This window comes from Eleginops maclovinus, chromosome 9, assembly GCF_036324505.1.
Source record: "Eleginops maclovinus isolate JMC-PN-2008 ecotype Puerto Natales chromosome 9, JC_Emac_rtc_rv5, whole genome shotgun sequence".
Taxonomy (NCBI): Eukaryota; Metazoa; Chordata; class Actinopteri; order Perciformes; family Eleginopidae; genus Eleginops; species Eleginops maclovinus.
In genome coordinates, this window is record NC_086357.1 from 28,668,305 (window position 1) to 28,683,525 (window position 15,221).

The 15,221-nt window shown below is 46.4% G+C and overlaps 1 protein-coding gene across 1 annotated transcript in view; it reads left to right on the forward strand.

The window, feature by feature from the left end:
• fryl (furry homolog, like) overlaps window positions 1-15,221 on the forward strand; it is a 62,644-nt gene that overhangs the window by 45,943 nt on the left and 1,480 nt on the right. The window contains 13 exon segments of the mRNA XM_063890702.1: window positions 665-865; window positions 990-1,151; window positions 1,266-1,340; window positions 1,436-1,612; window positions 2,757-2,948; window positions 4,631-4,843; window positions 8,580-8,944; window positions 10,126-10,333; window positions 10,497-10,646; window positions 11,187-11,285; window positions 11,933-12,001; window positions 13,161-13,178; window positions 14,770-14,880. Of these exon segments, the coding sequence (XP_063746772.1) occupies window positions 665-865; window positions 990-1,151; window positions 1,266-1,340; window positions 1,436-1,612; window positions 2,757-2,948; window positions 4,631-4,843; window positions 8,580-8,944; window positions 10,126-10,333; window positions 10,497-10,646; window positions 11,187-11,285; window positions 11,933-12,001; window positions 13,161-13,178; window positions 14,770-14,880 (2,040 nt within the window).

Consider the following 15,221-nt stretch of genomic DNA (forward strand, 5'->3'; position numbering starts at 1 on the left):
TTAACCCCCCGATGTTAAACTAGGCTGTCCATGGTAGGACATGTTAGGAGAGAGAGGGATGCCTGCTCTGGGTTCTGAGACACAGATCTGCATTAAAAAACATTCATTATTTTGTATTTATTGACTTGTTTTTCCCTAAAAACTAAGCCATTATAAATAAAACAAATAGAACCCCCCCCCCCCCCCCCTAGTGTTTGCCTTTTGAATTCAAATGTTGTTTAGTTTAATGCAAATTAAAAAACTTAATAAAGTAAAAAAAACTAAATAATATTTAGAACCAAATATGTATTGAATTCTTGTACGTTTGAATGATTACAAGAGGGATCAAAGCAAGAATTTCTATCATTTCTGGGACTTCAATGTTTATTAGTTGTGCACTCCCACAGGAACACAGACACACTGCTAATTGATTCAGGGCTGAGAACAATTCATTCAGTCACACTCTTTATTAGTTGTGTAAACGGCAACAAACTGAATATTACCAGAAAATATACAGAAAGAGTTTGTCTTAAATTCAGAATATGAGCTAAATGGAAGGAAATGTCACTTCAGTCTCAGTAAAGCAGATTTCCCTCCTGGGTTAAACTGTGGAAGTCTGTATGAAGTGTATAGATAAAGAATAATAAGACCTGTTGACCTCTGACCCCTGGCTGTCTCTCCTCAGAGCCCGCACTGGAAGGAGGCTCAGAACATCCTGAAGCTGGTGGTGTCGCGCTCGGCCAGCCTGGTGGTCCCGGACGACGTGCAGCGCTCCTACAGCTCAGAGTCCTGCGGCTCCCCGGAGATCGCCTTCACCCGGATCTTCAACAACGCCTCCAAGGAGCTGCCCGGGAAAACGCTCGACTTCCACTTCGACATCTCCGAGGTGTGTGTGTGTGTGTGTGTGTGTGTGTGTGGGTGTGGGTGTGGGTGTGGGTGTGGGTGTGGGTGTGGGTGTGGGTGGTGTGTGTGTGTGTGTATATCTAACTCGTCCCCCCCCCACTGTGTAGACGCCCATCATCGGGCATAAGTACGGAGACCAGCGCTCTGCGGCCGGGCGCAACGGGAAGCCTCAGGTGATCGCCGTGACCCGCAGCACCTCCTCCACCTCCTCAGGGTCCAACTCCAACGGGCTGGTGCCGGTCAGCTGGAAGAGACCACAGCTGTCCCAGGTACACACATACACACACACACACACACACACGTGTACACACACACACACACACACACGTGTACACACACACACACTCACGTGTCTAAAGTCTCCTCTCTCGGTGTGTGTGCAGAGGAGGACCAGGGAGCGACTGATGAACGTCTTGTCTCTATGTGGCCCCGAGTCCGGCATCCCCAAGAACCCCTCGGTAAGACCCTCCTCTTCCTCCTTCTCTAAAGACTGTGAACACCTTGCAGGTCTTTATACTAAAGTCCCCTCCCGTCCCCCTCCCCCTCCGTGCAGGTGGTGTTCTCCTCCAGCGAGGACCTGGACTCGGCGGACCAGCAGACCAGTCTGATCCCCACGGTGGAGGAGGTGGTGCGGGAGGAGGAGGTGATGGGGGAGGACGGCGGCAGCGAGCAGCAGTTCGGGGTCTTTAAGGACTTCGACTTCCTGGATGTGGAGCTGGAGGACGCCGAGGTGAGAGGGGGGGAGTTCGCCGCTGGGTGTACTCAGGTGTTCGGGGAGTTAGCCCTCTGATGTTCAGATCTCTCATGAACCTCTGGAGTTTGCTGTGAGTCTGTCTAACCGTCTCCAGTCCACTAACACTTATTCCTGTATTCCTTCTCTTGTTCTGCCACAAGGAGCTGCAGGTAAGTCTGAGGGCCACACACTCTCTGCAGCCCCCCCACCCCCCCAATACTGTCTCTGTGTGTTTTCACCTGTAGTGACCTCTGGTTTAAACGGCTGTTAGAGATGCTCCTCTCCAGATCCTCTTTGGTTTTTTCCTTCAGAAACAATAATGAACTAAATAAATCCAGAAAAAAGAATCTATATTTCTGAGATTTCTGAGATTCTCTGAAAAATAAATAAATGAAATAGAAAGTTGATAATTTTCCTTCAGATTTCAAATTGAATCGAGACTTTTTTGGTTTAATCTCAGAATTTGGAAATTTCAGAAAAGTAATGAATTGATGAAAACACAGTTCAACACTTCAGATGTTTTATCCTTTGACCCGAGAAATAAAAGTTATACATGTGTTTTATTCCGAGCGTCGGACCTCGTTCTGAGAACTGTGGTTGACATTTAGTAACTTCTCTTTCATGCAAAAAGTTGAATACATCTGTGTAGTAATCTGAGACAGATGGAGCGGTGCATCTCTCTCGGATGTGAATCCTTTTCTTTTGTAGTTTTGAAACATTTTCCATCCCAAAATGTGTTCTGAGCTATTTCTATGTAGCAATTTTTAGAAAAAGATAAAAACTTTTTATTGAAGAATTCTGAGATTTTTAGAACAATGAACAAAATAAATTCAGAAGAACAGGAAATAAAAAGTGGATTATTTCCTTCAGATTTCAAATTAAATTGAGACTTTTTTGGATTTTAATCTCAGATTTTTGAGATTTCAGAAAAGTAATAAAAAAGTAATAAATGAAAACAGTTTTTTTTGGGAACATTTTTAGATTTCTTTTCAGAATAATAATAAAACGATTCCAGAAAATAAATAAACCGTAATTGATTCCACCTTTCGGATTACTGTCTTTATCGTGATGTGTTCCCGTTGCGTCTCCTGTATTCTGTCTCTGCTGCTTGTGTCTCACTGCTGCTGCCGTCTTCCTGCAGGGGGAGAGCATGGACAACTTTAACTGGGGGGTGCGGCGCCGCTCCCTGGAGAGCATGGACAAAGGCGGGGGGGACACGCCGTCGCTGCAGGAGTGCCAGTTCACCGGCAGCACGCCCAGCCTCAACCTCACCAACCATGAGGACACGGACGAGTCTTCAGAGGAGGAGGTACTGAGCGCTAGACACGTCCTCGTAAGTCCTTCTGTAGCAGGGAACAACACCCCCCCCCACCCACCTGCTGCTGCTCACAGCCGCTGGCGTGTGTGTGCGTGTGCGTGCGTGTGCGTGTGCGCGTGTGCGTGCGTGTGTATGTGTGTGTGTGGAGCTGCTGCTGGTGGACGGGGGACTGAGCTTGCTTCCTGCTGGTGGTAGATGACCCCTCTCCCCCTGCTAGATAAATGCTGTCTTCCTGTAGTGGGTTGGTTTGTCTTGTAGGTAAGTGGAGTGGATCGAAGTGAGTCACTGATGCTCACGAGAGGAGGACAGAGATTATATTCCAGAGTAAAACAGAGTTCAGATTAACAGCATGGTCCTGCATCTGGCTCGTCCTGTGTGGAGAGCGCTGCCATTATAATAAATAAATGCATTAAAATAATGACGAGAGGCAGCGATCAAATAAAGGTTCAGTACAATTGAGAATACAAATATGGCCAAAATACTTTGATCTTTTCATCACATTGATTATTATTATAGTTTATGTATTCATCATAATGGTTTTATTCAATTTGCCTTTTTGTTTAATATTCTCTTTGTAAAACTTTCTTTATACCACTATTTATTATATTTGATGTTTATGCATTTTTTCATTAATTAAACAATCATTTGAATTTTTTGAGGAAAGTAATTAAATATAGAAATGAGTTGAAATCAGAATCATTTTGTTTGATATTATAATACTTATCTTTCTTTATTCCTCCTTTATTTTATGTATGTATTATAATGGCAGCTTGACTCTCTAACTCTTCACTGCTTTGCTTCGCTTTGCAAGCTGTTATCCCATAATAACCTCATTAATCTAAAACCTTCCTCTTTATAACTCCGTTCTTCTTCCTGTTGCACGGTCACAGAATTACCCCACCGTGTTTGAAGTCATGCCGTTATTCTCTATTAAAGCATGCATCATTAATGAAGTATGAGATATCAAAGTTTAAACATAATTACTTGTTTACGTCGCATGATCTCACTTTTGCCTGCAGCAGAATTAAAGTTCTGGATTAATTGAAACTAAAATGACTAAAAGTCGAGCTCTGAGAACATCGAGGCAACACGATTAAACCCTGTTGGACCGGTCCAACAGGGTTTAGTCCTGTTGGACCGGTCCAACACGACTAAACCCTGTTGGACCGGTCCAACACGATTAAACCCTGTTGGACCGGTCCAACAGGATTTAGTCCACATTGATGGAGTTAAATGTATGAAACTAATTATATTTTTGATTATTTAATTAAACTTTATATTTTCAGATTTTGTGAAATACGGAACTTAAAATAATTGAGATATTCAGAAGAATAGTTAAAAGATCATAAACTCTTTAGTAAATATAAAGGGTGCTGGCGTTAATGAAGGAACCCTGAGATGTTCAGTGCCTTCATGAACAAAAGAGATTCCAAAAAATAAATGGATTAAAACTCACTTTTTTTCAAAGTAAATTAAGTCTGAGATTTTCAGAAAATATATTTCTGAAGGACTAGAAGTACAAACCTTAAATGCTCAGGTCCCGTCACATGTTTGCTTTTCTTAATTCTGGGATTGAAGTCAGAATTTTGAGATTAAAGTCAAGTAAAAAAACCGAGGACAGAATCCCAGCCCTGCCTGCTTTTTTATGAGGATCATATAGTGAAGTGTGTGTTGACGGTGCTGACCCCCCCCCGCAGATGAACAGTGACTCCGCCACGGACGACACCCATGTGGATTCCCTGCACCAGGACTCGCTGCATCAGGACCCCCTGCAGCGGGACTCCCTGCAGCGCTCGCAGGAGTCATGCAGCAGCGCCCTGACAGAGGAGGCCCCTCTGCCCCCCCTGCCCCCCCTGGACAGCCCCATGCTGGAGAGGATCCATTCAGACACCAGCAGCCAGCTGCCTGAGGTGCGATCACTGGGGGGCAAAAATGAGCTCTGGTGCTCGGGTGCTTTCTAGCTCTGTTTCTTCCTGTTTCTCTGCTCTGTGTTTGACCTCTCACGTCTGTCAGAGGCAGAGGGTCCCGTGTGTGTGTCTGTGTGTGTGTGTGTGGGGGGGCTTCTGTAGTCCTGGTTCTGTGGTCCTGGCTTTGTGTGCTGCTTTAGTTTTTCCTCCTGTCACAGTTTTGCTCTGCAGGCTCTTGCTTCTAATTCATGTGGTAAATATGGTGGGGCTTGCTTGCTTTTGATTTGTGGAAATGAAATCAGAAGCTCACCTCAGGCCAGCTGTCACTGCTCATTAGCACCTGACGACTGAACCTCCACCTGACGACTGAACCTCCACCTGACGACTAAACCTCCACCTGACGACTAAACCTCCACCTGACGACTAAACCTCCACCTGACGACTAAACCTCCACCTGACGTCTAAACCTCCACCTGACGACTAAACCTCCACCTGACGTCTAAACCTCCACCTGACGACTAAACCTCCACCTGACGACTAAACCTCCACCTGACGTCTAAACCTCCACCTGACGACTAAACCTCCACCTGACGACTAAACCTCCACCTGACGACTAAACCTCCAGTAGCACCTGACGACTAAACCTCCACCTGACGACTAAACCTCCACCTGACGACTAAACCTCCAGTAGCACCTGACGACTAAACCTCCACCTGACGACTAAACCTCCACCTGACGTCTAAACCTCCACCTGACGACTAAACCTCCACCTGACGACTAAACCTCCACCTGACGACTAAACCTCCACCTGACGACTAAACCTCCTGTAACACCTGACGACTAAACCTCCACCTGACGACTAAACCTCCACCTGACGACTAAACCTCCTGTAACACCTGACGACTAAACCTCCTGTAACACCTGACGACTAAACCTCCAGTAACACCTGACGACTAAACCTCCTGTAACACCTGAACCTCCATCTAACTTTTAATGGACTCCAGCTGATTAACCTCCATCAGAAGCAAGTGTGAGTATACGTCTGTTACACGTGGTGTGGTCACTTTGAAACCTTCAGTTTGCTTCATATTAACAAGCTGCAATATTAACATCCTGTATGGAGGACTAAAGCTGCCCATATTATAAAAAAATGACTCAAATAAATTCATGATTTCAAATAGAAATAAGTGTGGAATAAAAGCATTGTAATAATGAATGCATGATCATTTCAAACTAAATAAGTATGCACAGAAATAATAATTGACCACCTTTATTTAATAACAGAAGCTTTCATTTATGCATTTTTTTATGAGTCATTTTTTTATTCCTGTTTGACTGTAACGGCAGCTCTAGTCGTCCGTAGTGAACAGCTCTGCCCTCCTGACGCTAACACTAACAGTGGTGAGTATACGACACTGCACAGGCTGCAGGATTTTAGAGGAAATGTCCCAATCTGTTGTCTTTAATTTAATCTTACCTCATACATATTTATAGAGAGCGTCAATGCTTTATTACTCAGCGCTGTGTGTGTCTGTGTCTGAATATCATCTGAAGGACATCTCCCCCATCACTGCGGCTCTTAGTGTAATGAGCCTCAGATAAAACCATCAATACGGAGGACGCGCTCTTCTAAAAGCTTTCTGTAATATCGCTCCGCCGTCATCCGCTGGCTGTCAGCCATACCCCCACCCCCCCTTCCTAATGCACGACACTCTTAATAAAAAACAGCAAGAGCTCTTAATTATTAACCCTCTCTTAATCTGAAAACACCTCATTAATCCAGAAGATGTATTTTGTGTTTTAGTCAATTTGAAAAAGTGAATGAATAGCAAACGATTCATTCTTCAAGTATCAATAACTGTTGCAGGAAGAGTTTGGGACGAAAACTTTTGTATTATTTCAAATAAAACTTGAGAAGATAATATTTGTGCAAAACAAGGTGTGAAATCTCCAGATGAATGGGCCGATCATTTTCATTTGTTACTGTTACGTGCCCTTGTTGTCTAGGGGAAGGAACAAGATATAAAATAACCGGGGGGAAAAGGAAACTGATTTGCTAAACTGAAACGCTACTGGCACCCTCTGCCGTCCTCTATGCAGGCCCTGATTGGGGATTGGGATCACCTGAGGGAGAGGCTGCACCTGCAGGGAGACAATCAGCGGGGGAGGGGGCGAGAGACACTAAAATCCACTACTAAAATTCTATTTACATTTCTAAACATTAACTTAATGATAACTTTTAATGAATGAAGTCAAATATAAATATGTATTCTTAAACATTTGTTCCTAATGTTCACACAGGGCCCCCGCCTCAGAAGTCTTTAACAATTATAATAAAAATAACCTTTGTTTGAGACCTGCAGATCAGAGGGCTTCACATCTCTTACTCCCTTTAAATGTGCATAACACAGAATACAGTTACCAGTAAAAGACATAAAAACGACCACAGAAAAGACGTGTAAGAAATGTGTAGATTAAGGTAAGACGATTTCATTGTGCATTAAAAGGAGGAACAAATACAACTCAACCAGCTGACAGGTTAAACTGCAGCAGAGAGCAGGAGCTGGATTCCTAAAGGCTAAAGTGCACAAATAAGTTAGAGTTGTATTTTAAAGACGTCCACCGAGCATCCCTGATGTCTACAGGGCTTTTGTGCAGTAGGTTTGTGGCATAGTTAACGAAAGATGCTTCACCAATCTGCTGTTTGCTGGTGTTACTGGGAACCTCTAACAAACCAGCAGCAGAGGACCACAGGGTTCTTGAAGGTTAGTAGCTGAAAAGGAGCTAGCAATGTAGCTCGGTCCTTATGTGCCAGGAGGAGGAGCTTAAAGTAACCGTGAGATCTCAGAACAGATATTTAATAATCGGTCACAGGACCCTTATCCTCTCCCGGTCCTCCCTGATTATTACTGCTGTTTGCTGCCTTTACATTAGTGCCGTCGCTCACACGCTGTATTAATGCACTGAAGGTATAAATCCTCAGATAGTGGTCCGTCACAGATCTGATTGATCTGCTGTCGTTCCTCTGTCCCGCTGATGATTGATAACCACTGAGGTCTGGCTTTAATGGCACTTCAGTGATAGACTCGCAGATACCGGCTTCTGATAATTGATCCCTTTCTTTTTCTGTAATTTCTCATGAGAGGCGTTAGTGAGCAGAGGGACATTAAGGGACATAAAGAGACATCTCAGAGGAAGTACAACTCATGAAAAGGGCTGACTTGAAATCCCTGTCGGTCATTTCAACTCACGAGAGATCTTAAGCAACGCCTTAATTCAGCCGGTAACAGAAGCTCAGCAGTGAAGCTGGGGTATTAAGAGCTAACCGAGCAATCTAAGTGTCAGGAGAGATCCTTTTAATGTACAATCATCCCAAGTAGTGATTCATAATCAGTCATTTCCTGTGTGGAAGAGAACCATCCAGCATCAGGCTGCTGTTACCTGAGGCCGGAATTAAGAACTAAGAGATCCAAACACTCTGTTCTACTACATAAAACACGTCAGTAAATACCCCTCTGGTGGGTTTAAAAACCAACAAGAGTCTAAATGAGACGACTCAACGTCATCACACCCAACGTTAGCCTCCTTTAGCTTAGCGGTGGTGAGGTCATGTGACCGTGCTGTAGTTCCTTTGTAGCATTAGCTTGTTACTTCAGAAATCATGACGTGTTTTTAATATGTGGAGATTTTCCTGCTGAACTAAACATTATGTGTAACCCCCCCCCCCCTCTGGTTGCAGGACGGGGTCAGTATGACGTTGGGAGAGGACCTCAGCAGCAGTGTGAGTACAGACACAGGGTTCTGCTCCGTCCCCCCGCTGCCCTCTGACCCCTCGGAGCTGTGTGAGCTCCAGGACCCTCAGGAGGACCTGGACCCGGCCCCCCCTCCCCCACCGGCCATAGACACCCCCCCGGGGTCGGTGTGTGAGGAGGACTCCCCTATAGTGCTGCAGCTCCCCCCAGAGACGCAGCAGGAACCTGACCCTGATCCAGACCCGGACCCCGACAGCAGCTACGGATGGGAGGAGGACGTGACGCTGGCTCTGAAGGAGCTGGACGAGCGCTGTGAGGAGGAGGAGGGGGGCGACCTCTCCGACATGTCCAGGTAGGTGTATATGAAACATAACACCTGATGCATCCTGCAGGGGGGGGCTGTGGTGTACTCAGCTGTTCTGGAGAGGAGACGATCAGATCTGCAGAATCAGCAGGGGGTCGCTTCATGTGTTACTCTGTGGTTATTAATCATATCTGATCCTCTCCTCCTCTTCATCATGGACTCCTCCTTCATTTCTCTGGGGTTATAGAGGACAGCAGTCAGCATCACGTTAAAGATATCAATCTGAACATTAAAACACCTCTCATTCTTCAATGCGTTAGTGTTCAGTGAAGAGGGATGATTCAGTCATTACAAACACACTTTAATCACAGCTTCAGGGACGACTGCACGCTGCTGTACCCTTAAAGATTACTCCTCAAATACCAGATCCAAAGCCCTTTGAGATGGCCTGAGGGGGGGGTCTGGGGTCTGGCTCTGATCCACAGCCGAACATCTGAAGGTGGGCCAAGTCCGGCTGGAGGACGCTCATAAAGCCAGAACACACACACACACACACACACACACACACACACACACACACACACACACACACACACACACACACACACACTGTACTGAAGGTCTCTCCTTATCTTATACTGTGTGTATGTGTGTGTGTGTGTGTGTGTGTGTGTGTGTGTGTGTGTGTGTGTGTGTGTGTGTGTGTGTGTGTGTGTGTGTGTGTGTGTGTGGGCTGTGAGAGATTGTCCAGCAGGACGTTCTTCAGTTTGAGAGGATTTTGCGAGCAACACTCAACAATCTGACGTTGTTCCCCGAGAGGAGAGGAGCTGCCTCTGATAGCAGGAGTGAATGTGTGTGTCTCTGCAGTCCTGCGTGCTAGCAGCTGCAGCGCGGCAGAGAGAGTGTGTGGAGGGGAGAGGGGGAGAGTGTTATTCAGGGTGAGGATGAGGACAGAGGCTGTGCACAGCGCCGGCTTCAGATACCTTTACTCTGTGTGCTTCTTCAGGCTGTTCGGCCCCACCGGCCTGTGAGTATCAGAGAGAGATTGTGTGTGTGGGAGGGGGGAGTGTGTGTGTGTGGGGGAGATGCTAATGCTATTAGCTGCTGTTGTTATTGTTCCGGGGCTCTGCAGCAGATTGGAGCTGCAGGGAGGAAACGATGTGACGCTGTTCACCGGAGAGAGTGTGTTTACACAGTGCCCTTCAGTAGTGTGTTTGTGTGTGTTGCAGTCAGGATGAAGGTGACGCAGATAGCTTCCCGGAGACCCAGGCCTCCCCTCCTCCTTTGCCCTTCTTCTCCGCCATCCTCGCTGCCTTCCAGCCCGTCGCCTACGAGAGCGAGGAGGAGGCGTGGCGTTGCCATGTCAACCAGATGCTGTCCGACACGGACGGCTCCTCGGCTGTTTACACCTTCCACGTGTTCTCCAGACTCTTCCAGGTGAGCCCTGCAGGCTGCTCAGAGCTGCGGCACCATGGGGGGTTCCTCGTACCGTTATCATGCACTGAAAGTGGTATCGGTAATATTCTACATATTATATTACAATAGATAACATGAAACCCACACAGGTCTGTTTCTTTTTCCTCCCCCCCGCTCCTCACAGAGCATGCAGAGGAAGTTCAGCTCCATCACCCACTCCTCAGTGAGGTTCCTGGGGGAGAGTCTGCAGCGGATGGGGAATCAGTTCCTGAGCTCTCTGGAGGTGATGACGTCTCGATCCCAGTGTCCCACGGTGCTGCTGGACGCAGAGACGGTGAGCTGCATGATGGGAAATACTTCTGTGGTGTAGAAACATGTTAATTATTTATGAATCACTGCATGCTGTGCACATAGAGCTGCAGGATGTGGGGTTTATGTGTGGGTCCCTGAAGGCAGCATCTCTCTGGTCCAATGGGATTCCTCCATGTGATTTTGGATTCTGTCAGAAAATAATCTTTAGTTCTGCAGGATTAATCTCCACATATTCACACCTCTTTATGTCTGAAGTAACAGGCTAACGCTAGGCTACAAAGGAACTATAGGACGGTCACATGACTTCACGTCACCACCGCTAAGCTAAAGGAGGCTAACAATCAAAATCACATTCAGGAAACCATTGACCTCCAGACCAGGGGACAGGAAGTGCTGAGATACTGACTCATGTCTGGGTTTGAGGACTCAGTCCTGCAGCTGTGTGTGTGTGTGTGTGTGTGTGTGTGTCTGTGTGTGTGTGTGTGTGTGTGTGTGTGTGTGTGTGTCCTGGAGCTCTCTGTGGTGTGTGTTGTGTTAATGTGTGTGTTGTCCTGTCCTGTAGCTGGTCTCTTGTGGCCTGTTGGAGACTCTGAAGTTTAGTGTGCTGGAGTTACAGGAACACCTGGACACCTACAACGCCAAGAGGGAGGCCGCCGAGCTGGTGAGTCCTCGCTCATCATCCCCACTTCCTGTTTACTCTACTGCCTTTAAAGGATCTTTTTTAATGATAATTTTTTTGTGGGGATTCTGCCTTTAATAGTTTAGATTTAGATTTTACAAACATGTTAAGTCCTGAGGATTTGATAGTTTTTCTACCTATTTGTTGAAGTTATCTGCTTTTATCTTGTGTGTGTGTGTGTGTGTGTGTGTGTGTGTGTGTGTGTGTGTGTGTGGTGTGTGGTGTGTGGTGTGTGTGGTGTGTGTGTGTGTGTGTGGAGTTAATTGGCCGATGCTTGACGAGCTAAATGGAATAAAGGACTGATCCTCGGTGTGTTCTGAGAGGAGCTGCTCTTAGTGTCTGCATCACATCTCCTGCTGCAGGATAAAAATAACGTCCCTCTCCTAAATCACTTACAGCAGGCCGGCGGTGGGGGGTTGAGGGGGGTTGGGGGGCGGGGCTAATTGAATGAGACTGGATGTTCCCTGGAGGCCTGGAGACCAACCCGTCTCTGCACAGGCCTCCTTTAATTCTCTAAGTACAACCCTGTTATTACATTTCCCCCCCCCCACCAACCTTTATCACATACATACACAGTATGCAGACGTCCACTGCCCCCCCCCCCTAATTCTGCTGTTTTATTCCTGCAGTGGCTGGAGAACTGCAGGAAAACCTTTGGAGACAAAGAGAGTGACCGGAGAGCGGACACTCACACTCAGGTAGGAGCAGGGGGTAGAGCTGAGAGGGTTCAAGCGCTCTGTACGCTGAAACATGGTGTCATGATGACGGCCCTCAGTTCTGCATGTGTTTGTGAGAAGAAACGTAGGTTTTCCATCTACATAGAGAACGTCTCCATAAGCCTATGAAATGCTGTATTTGCATTAAAGGAGCCCTAACATTCTTCAGAGTGTACTAATATGTAGTCTCCATGCTCTAATGTGCAAAAGCTCTTAATGTCTCATACTGCCTGTGCTGCATCTCCTCTTTTCACCCTCTGTCTGAAACCAGAGCCCAGGCTGCTCTGATTGGTCAACCTACTTAGAGATGTCCCGCCCCCTTAGCCTATCAATAACAATCTGTTGGAGTGCTAGCCAATAGGAGCACTAGTGTTCCATAGTGATTTCACCATGTTCTGGAAGTAAACATGGAGGCGTTTCAGGCGGGGAACACAGGGATTAGAGCCCTTGTAGACCATTGACATGCACTAAAACCTACAGAACAACAGGGGAGGGAACACCACAGAAGAAGAGGGCCCCTTTAAGCCACACGCTAACTCTCCTGCTAACGTCTCCGGCATGAACCAAGACACTTCACCGTGTTGACTGTGCTGCAGATTGAACAGCATGTCCCTTCAGTCCTTTTGTGATGTCACTAACACACACACACACACACACACACACACACACACACACACACACACACACACACACACACACACACACACACACACACACACACACAGGAGTTTAGCTGTCATTAGCTTTGCATTCTCTGAGGAGCCGCTCTAACACACTGCTTTACACTAGTGATGCAGCTAACCTGTGCTAACCTAGCTTAGCTGCAGTCGAGTCTTCGCTCCTGTTCGTTCAGACCTGATGTAGAAGTGTAAGCCCCGCCCACAGACCATCGCCGCTTCCCTGTTTCTGATCCTCACTGACGCCAGGAGAAGCTGGACTCACTCCTCTACAGTTTAGACTCTCTGTATGAAACCCTCGTCCGGTCCGAACACCCTTTCAGAATAAGGGCGTGTGTTTGTGCTGATGTGTTTGTGAGGAAGAGGAAGGAGCGGCTTCCTGTCTCTGTGTCTCTGCCATGTATCGCTCACTAATTCTGGATCTTTCTCTCCTCCTGTTGTGACCCGCTCACCTTCTTGCTTAGCACATGGAGAGTCTGGCAGTAAGTGGTTCTCATGTTATAGACTGTTAACCATCCTCCGGACAAACACTGACCATCTCATTTCCCCTCCCCCATATCCACCTTCATTTAACCCCCCCTCACCCATTATAATTTACTGGTATCCTGTATGGCAACATGGGCTTTCCTCTGTTGCTACGATGGGTCTGTCTGCAGGGAGATCTGAACCCCGGGGACGTCCCCAGAACTCATACTTTGGTACCAAGTTGATGCCAGAACCTGAGCGTACTGGTGTTCCTGCAGACCCTCAGGTGGTATCCTCAGGGCTCCAGACAGACGGCGTCCCGGGGGAAGATAGAAAATGTGTTTGGGACGCATCATGCTACAAGTGAAACGGCTAATCTGTGTTGAAGTGTGCGGGAGAGCTAGCTCGCTGTTAGCTGTCAGCTGTCAGAGCACGAACCACAGTTACATTATGGTGCGTTCAAGCTCTACTCAGTAAGAATTGAGATTTGGAAAAGCTGTATCGTTATCATGTTAGAGTTTTGAGAATTTTTCTTCGCCAGCAATAAAGAATAAAAATCAGAGAGACTTTAAACTTCCTCACCAAAACCAGAATGCTAACGCTAACGAAGGAGTGTTTGCGAGGTCTTAATCCTAACATGACATCTGAAGCCCGTGCAGCACTCTGATGACGGCAGAGCGAGTCAGAGGACGGGCAGAGAGCTCATATTGTCGTCAGGATCTCCTCTCTCTCATTCTGCATGTTTCTTCTCCCTCTCATCGGCTGAGCATCACGTGTCCTCCTGGATCAGGGTCTGAATTCTGGGGGGGGTTTCTCTCATTCTGGTACACTCACTTCCTGCTCACACCAGATGCCTTGTTAACCCTTTCATCCCCCCCCCCCCCGCCCGCCCGCTTCTAACCCAGGAAACCATCTAACCACATGATCACCTGTTAAAGGGGGGGTTCAGGTGTGTGTGAGGAAGACTTCAGCCAGTGTGTGACTGCAGCAGGAACAGAGGAGCACAGCAGGGAGCAGACGATGTGTATTTAAACTCCCAATAAATTCAACCCTTTAATAATATGAGCCTTGCTGTCAGACAGAGGTTTTTTAAACATTCTCTCAGATTTTTGGGGCATTTTGTACTTATTTTAGTCACACTTTTTGCCCCCAGTTCTGAATATATTTCAGTCTTCTAGGACATTTTTGGGGAATCTTCACAATTTAGTTTATTGATCCTTCTGCCATATATTTATTTTAGATTTCTATTTAGTTTTTATATTTAGCAAAACTTTTTTTCTCGATTTCTTTCTCAATATTTTTCAGACATTTTTAAGAAAAAATCTGGATATTTCTTCTTTTTTTGGGCATTTTCATATTTTTGGGACTTTTCCATTTTATTCTTCAGGTTCTCTCATCTATTATCCAAAGTGTGACTTGATATATAAACGGGTAATAGTTGTAGGAGTGAAATGACGTCCACAGCGGTGCATTGCTCGCTTCCTGCTCCTCTCTGTTTCTCCTGCAAGTTTTACACTCTGACTCTAGAGGAGGAACTCATCCTGACTCCTCATCTCCCCTCTGAGCTCTCCTGTCTCTCACCGACTGTGTGTGTGTGTGTGTGTGTAGGAGCTGGAGTTGTGTCGCAGGCTCTACAAGCTTCACTTCCAGCTGCTGCTGCTCTTCCAGGCGTACTGCAAGCTGATCAGCAGAGTGGACACCATCAAGAGGGAGGCCGAGGTGAGTCAGCTGTTCAGATCTAAAGACCGGCACTGAGCGTCTGCTCTGTTCGCCCCGAGTCGCTGTGGAGAGAGAATCAGAAACACTCATTTTATTTATGCATGTTGTGAGTCAGAGAGACGCGTCCTCAGATTCTTGTCTCTCTGTTCATATGAAGCACATTTCCGTCTGTGAGTTCGTGTTTCTAAATAATAAAGACTTATATATTGACGTGAGTATCTCACAATCAGGACTTTATATGTCAAGAAAGTGGCTTTATGTCTCGAATAATGACCAAACATCTCAGAATAAAGGTCTCTGAATAACCAGTGGGTGTCTCAAACTCTGCGATGGTCTTCATT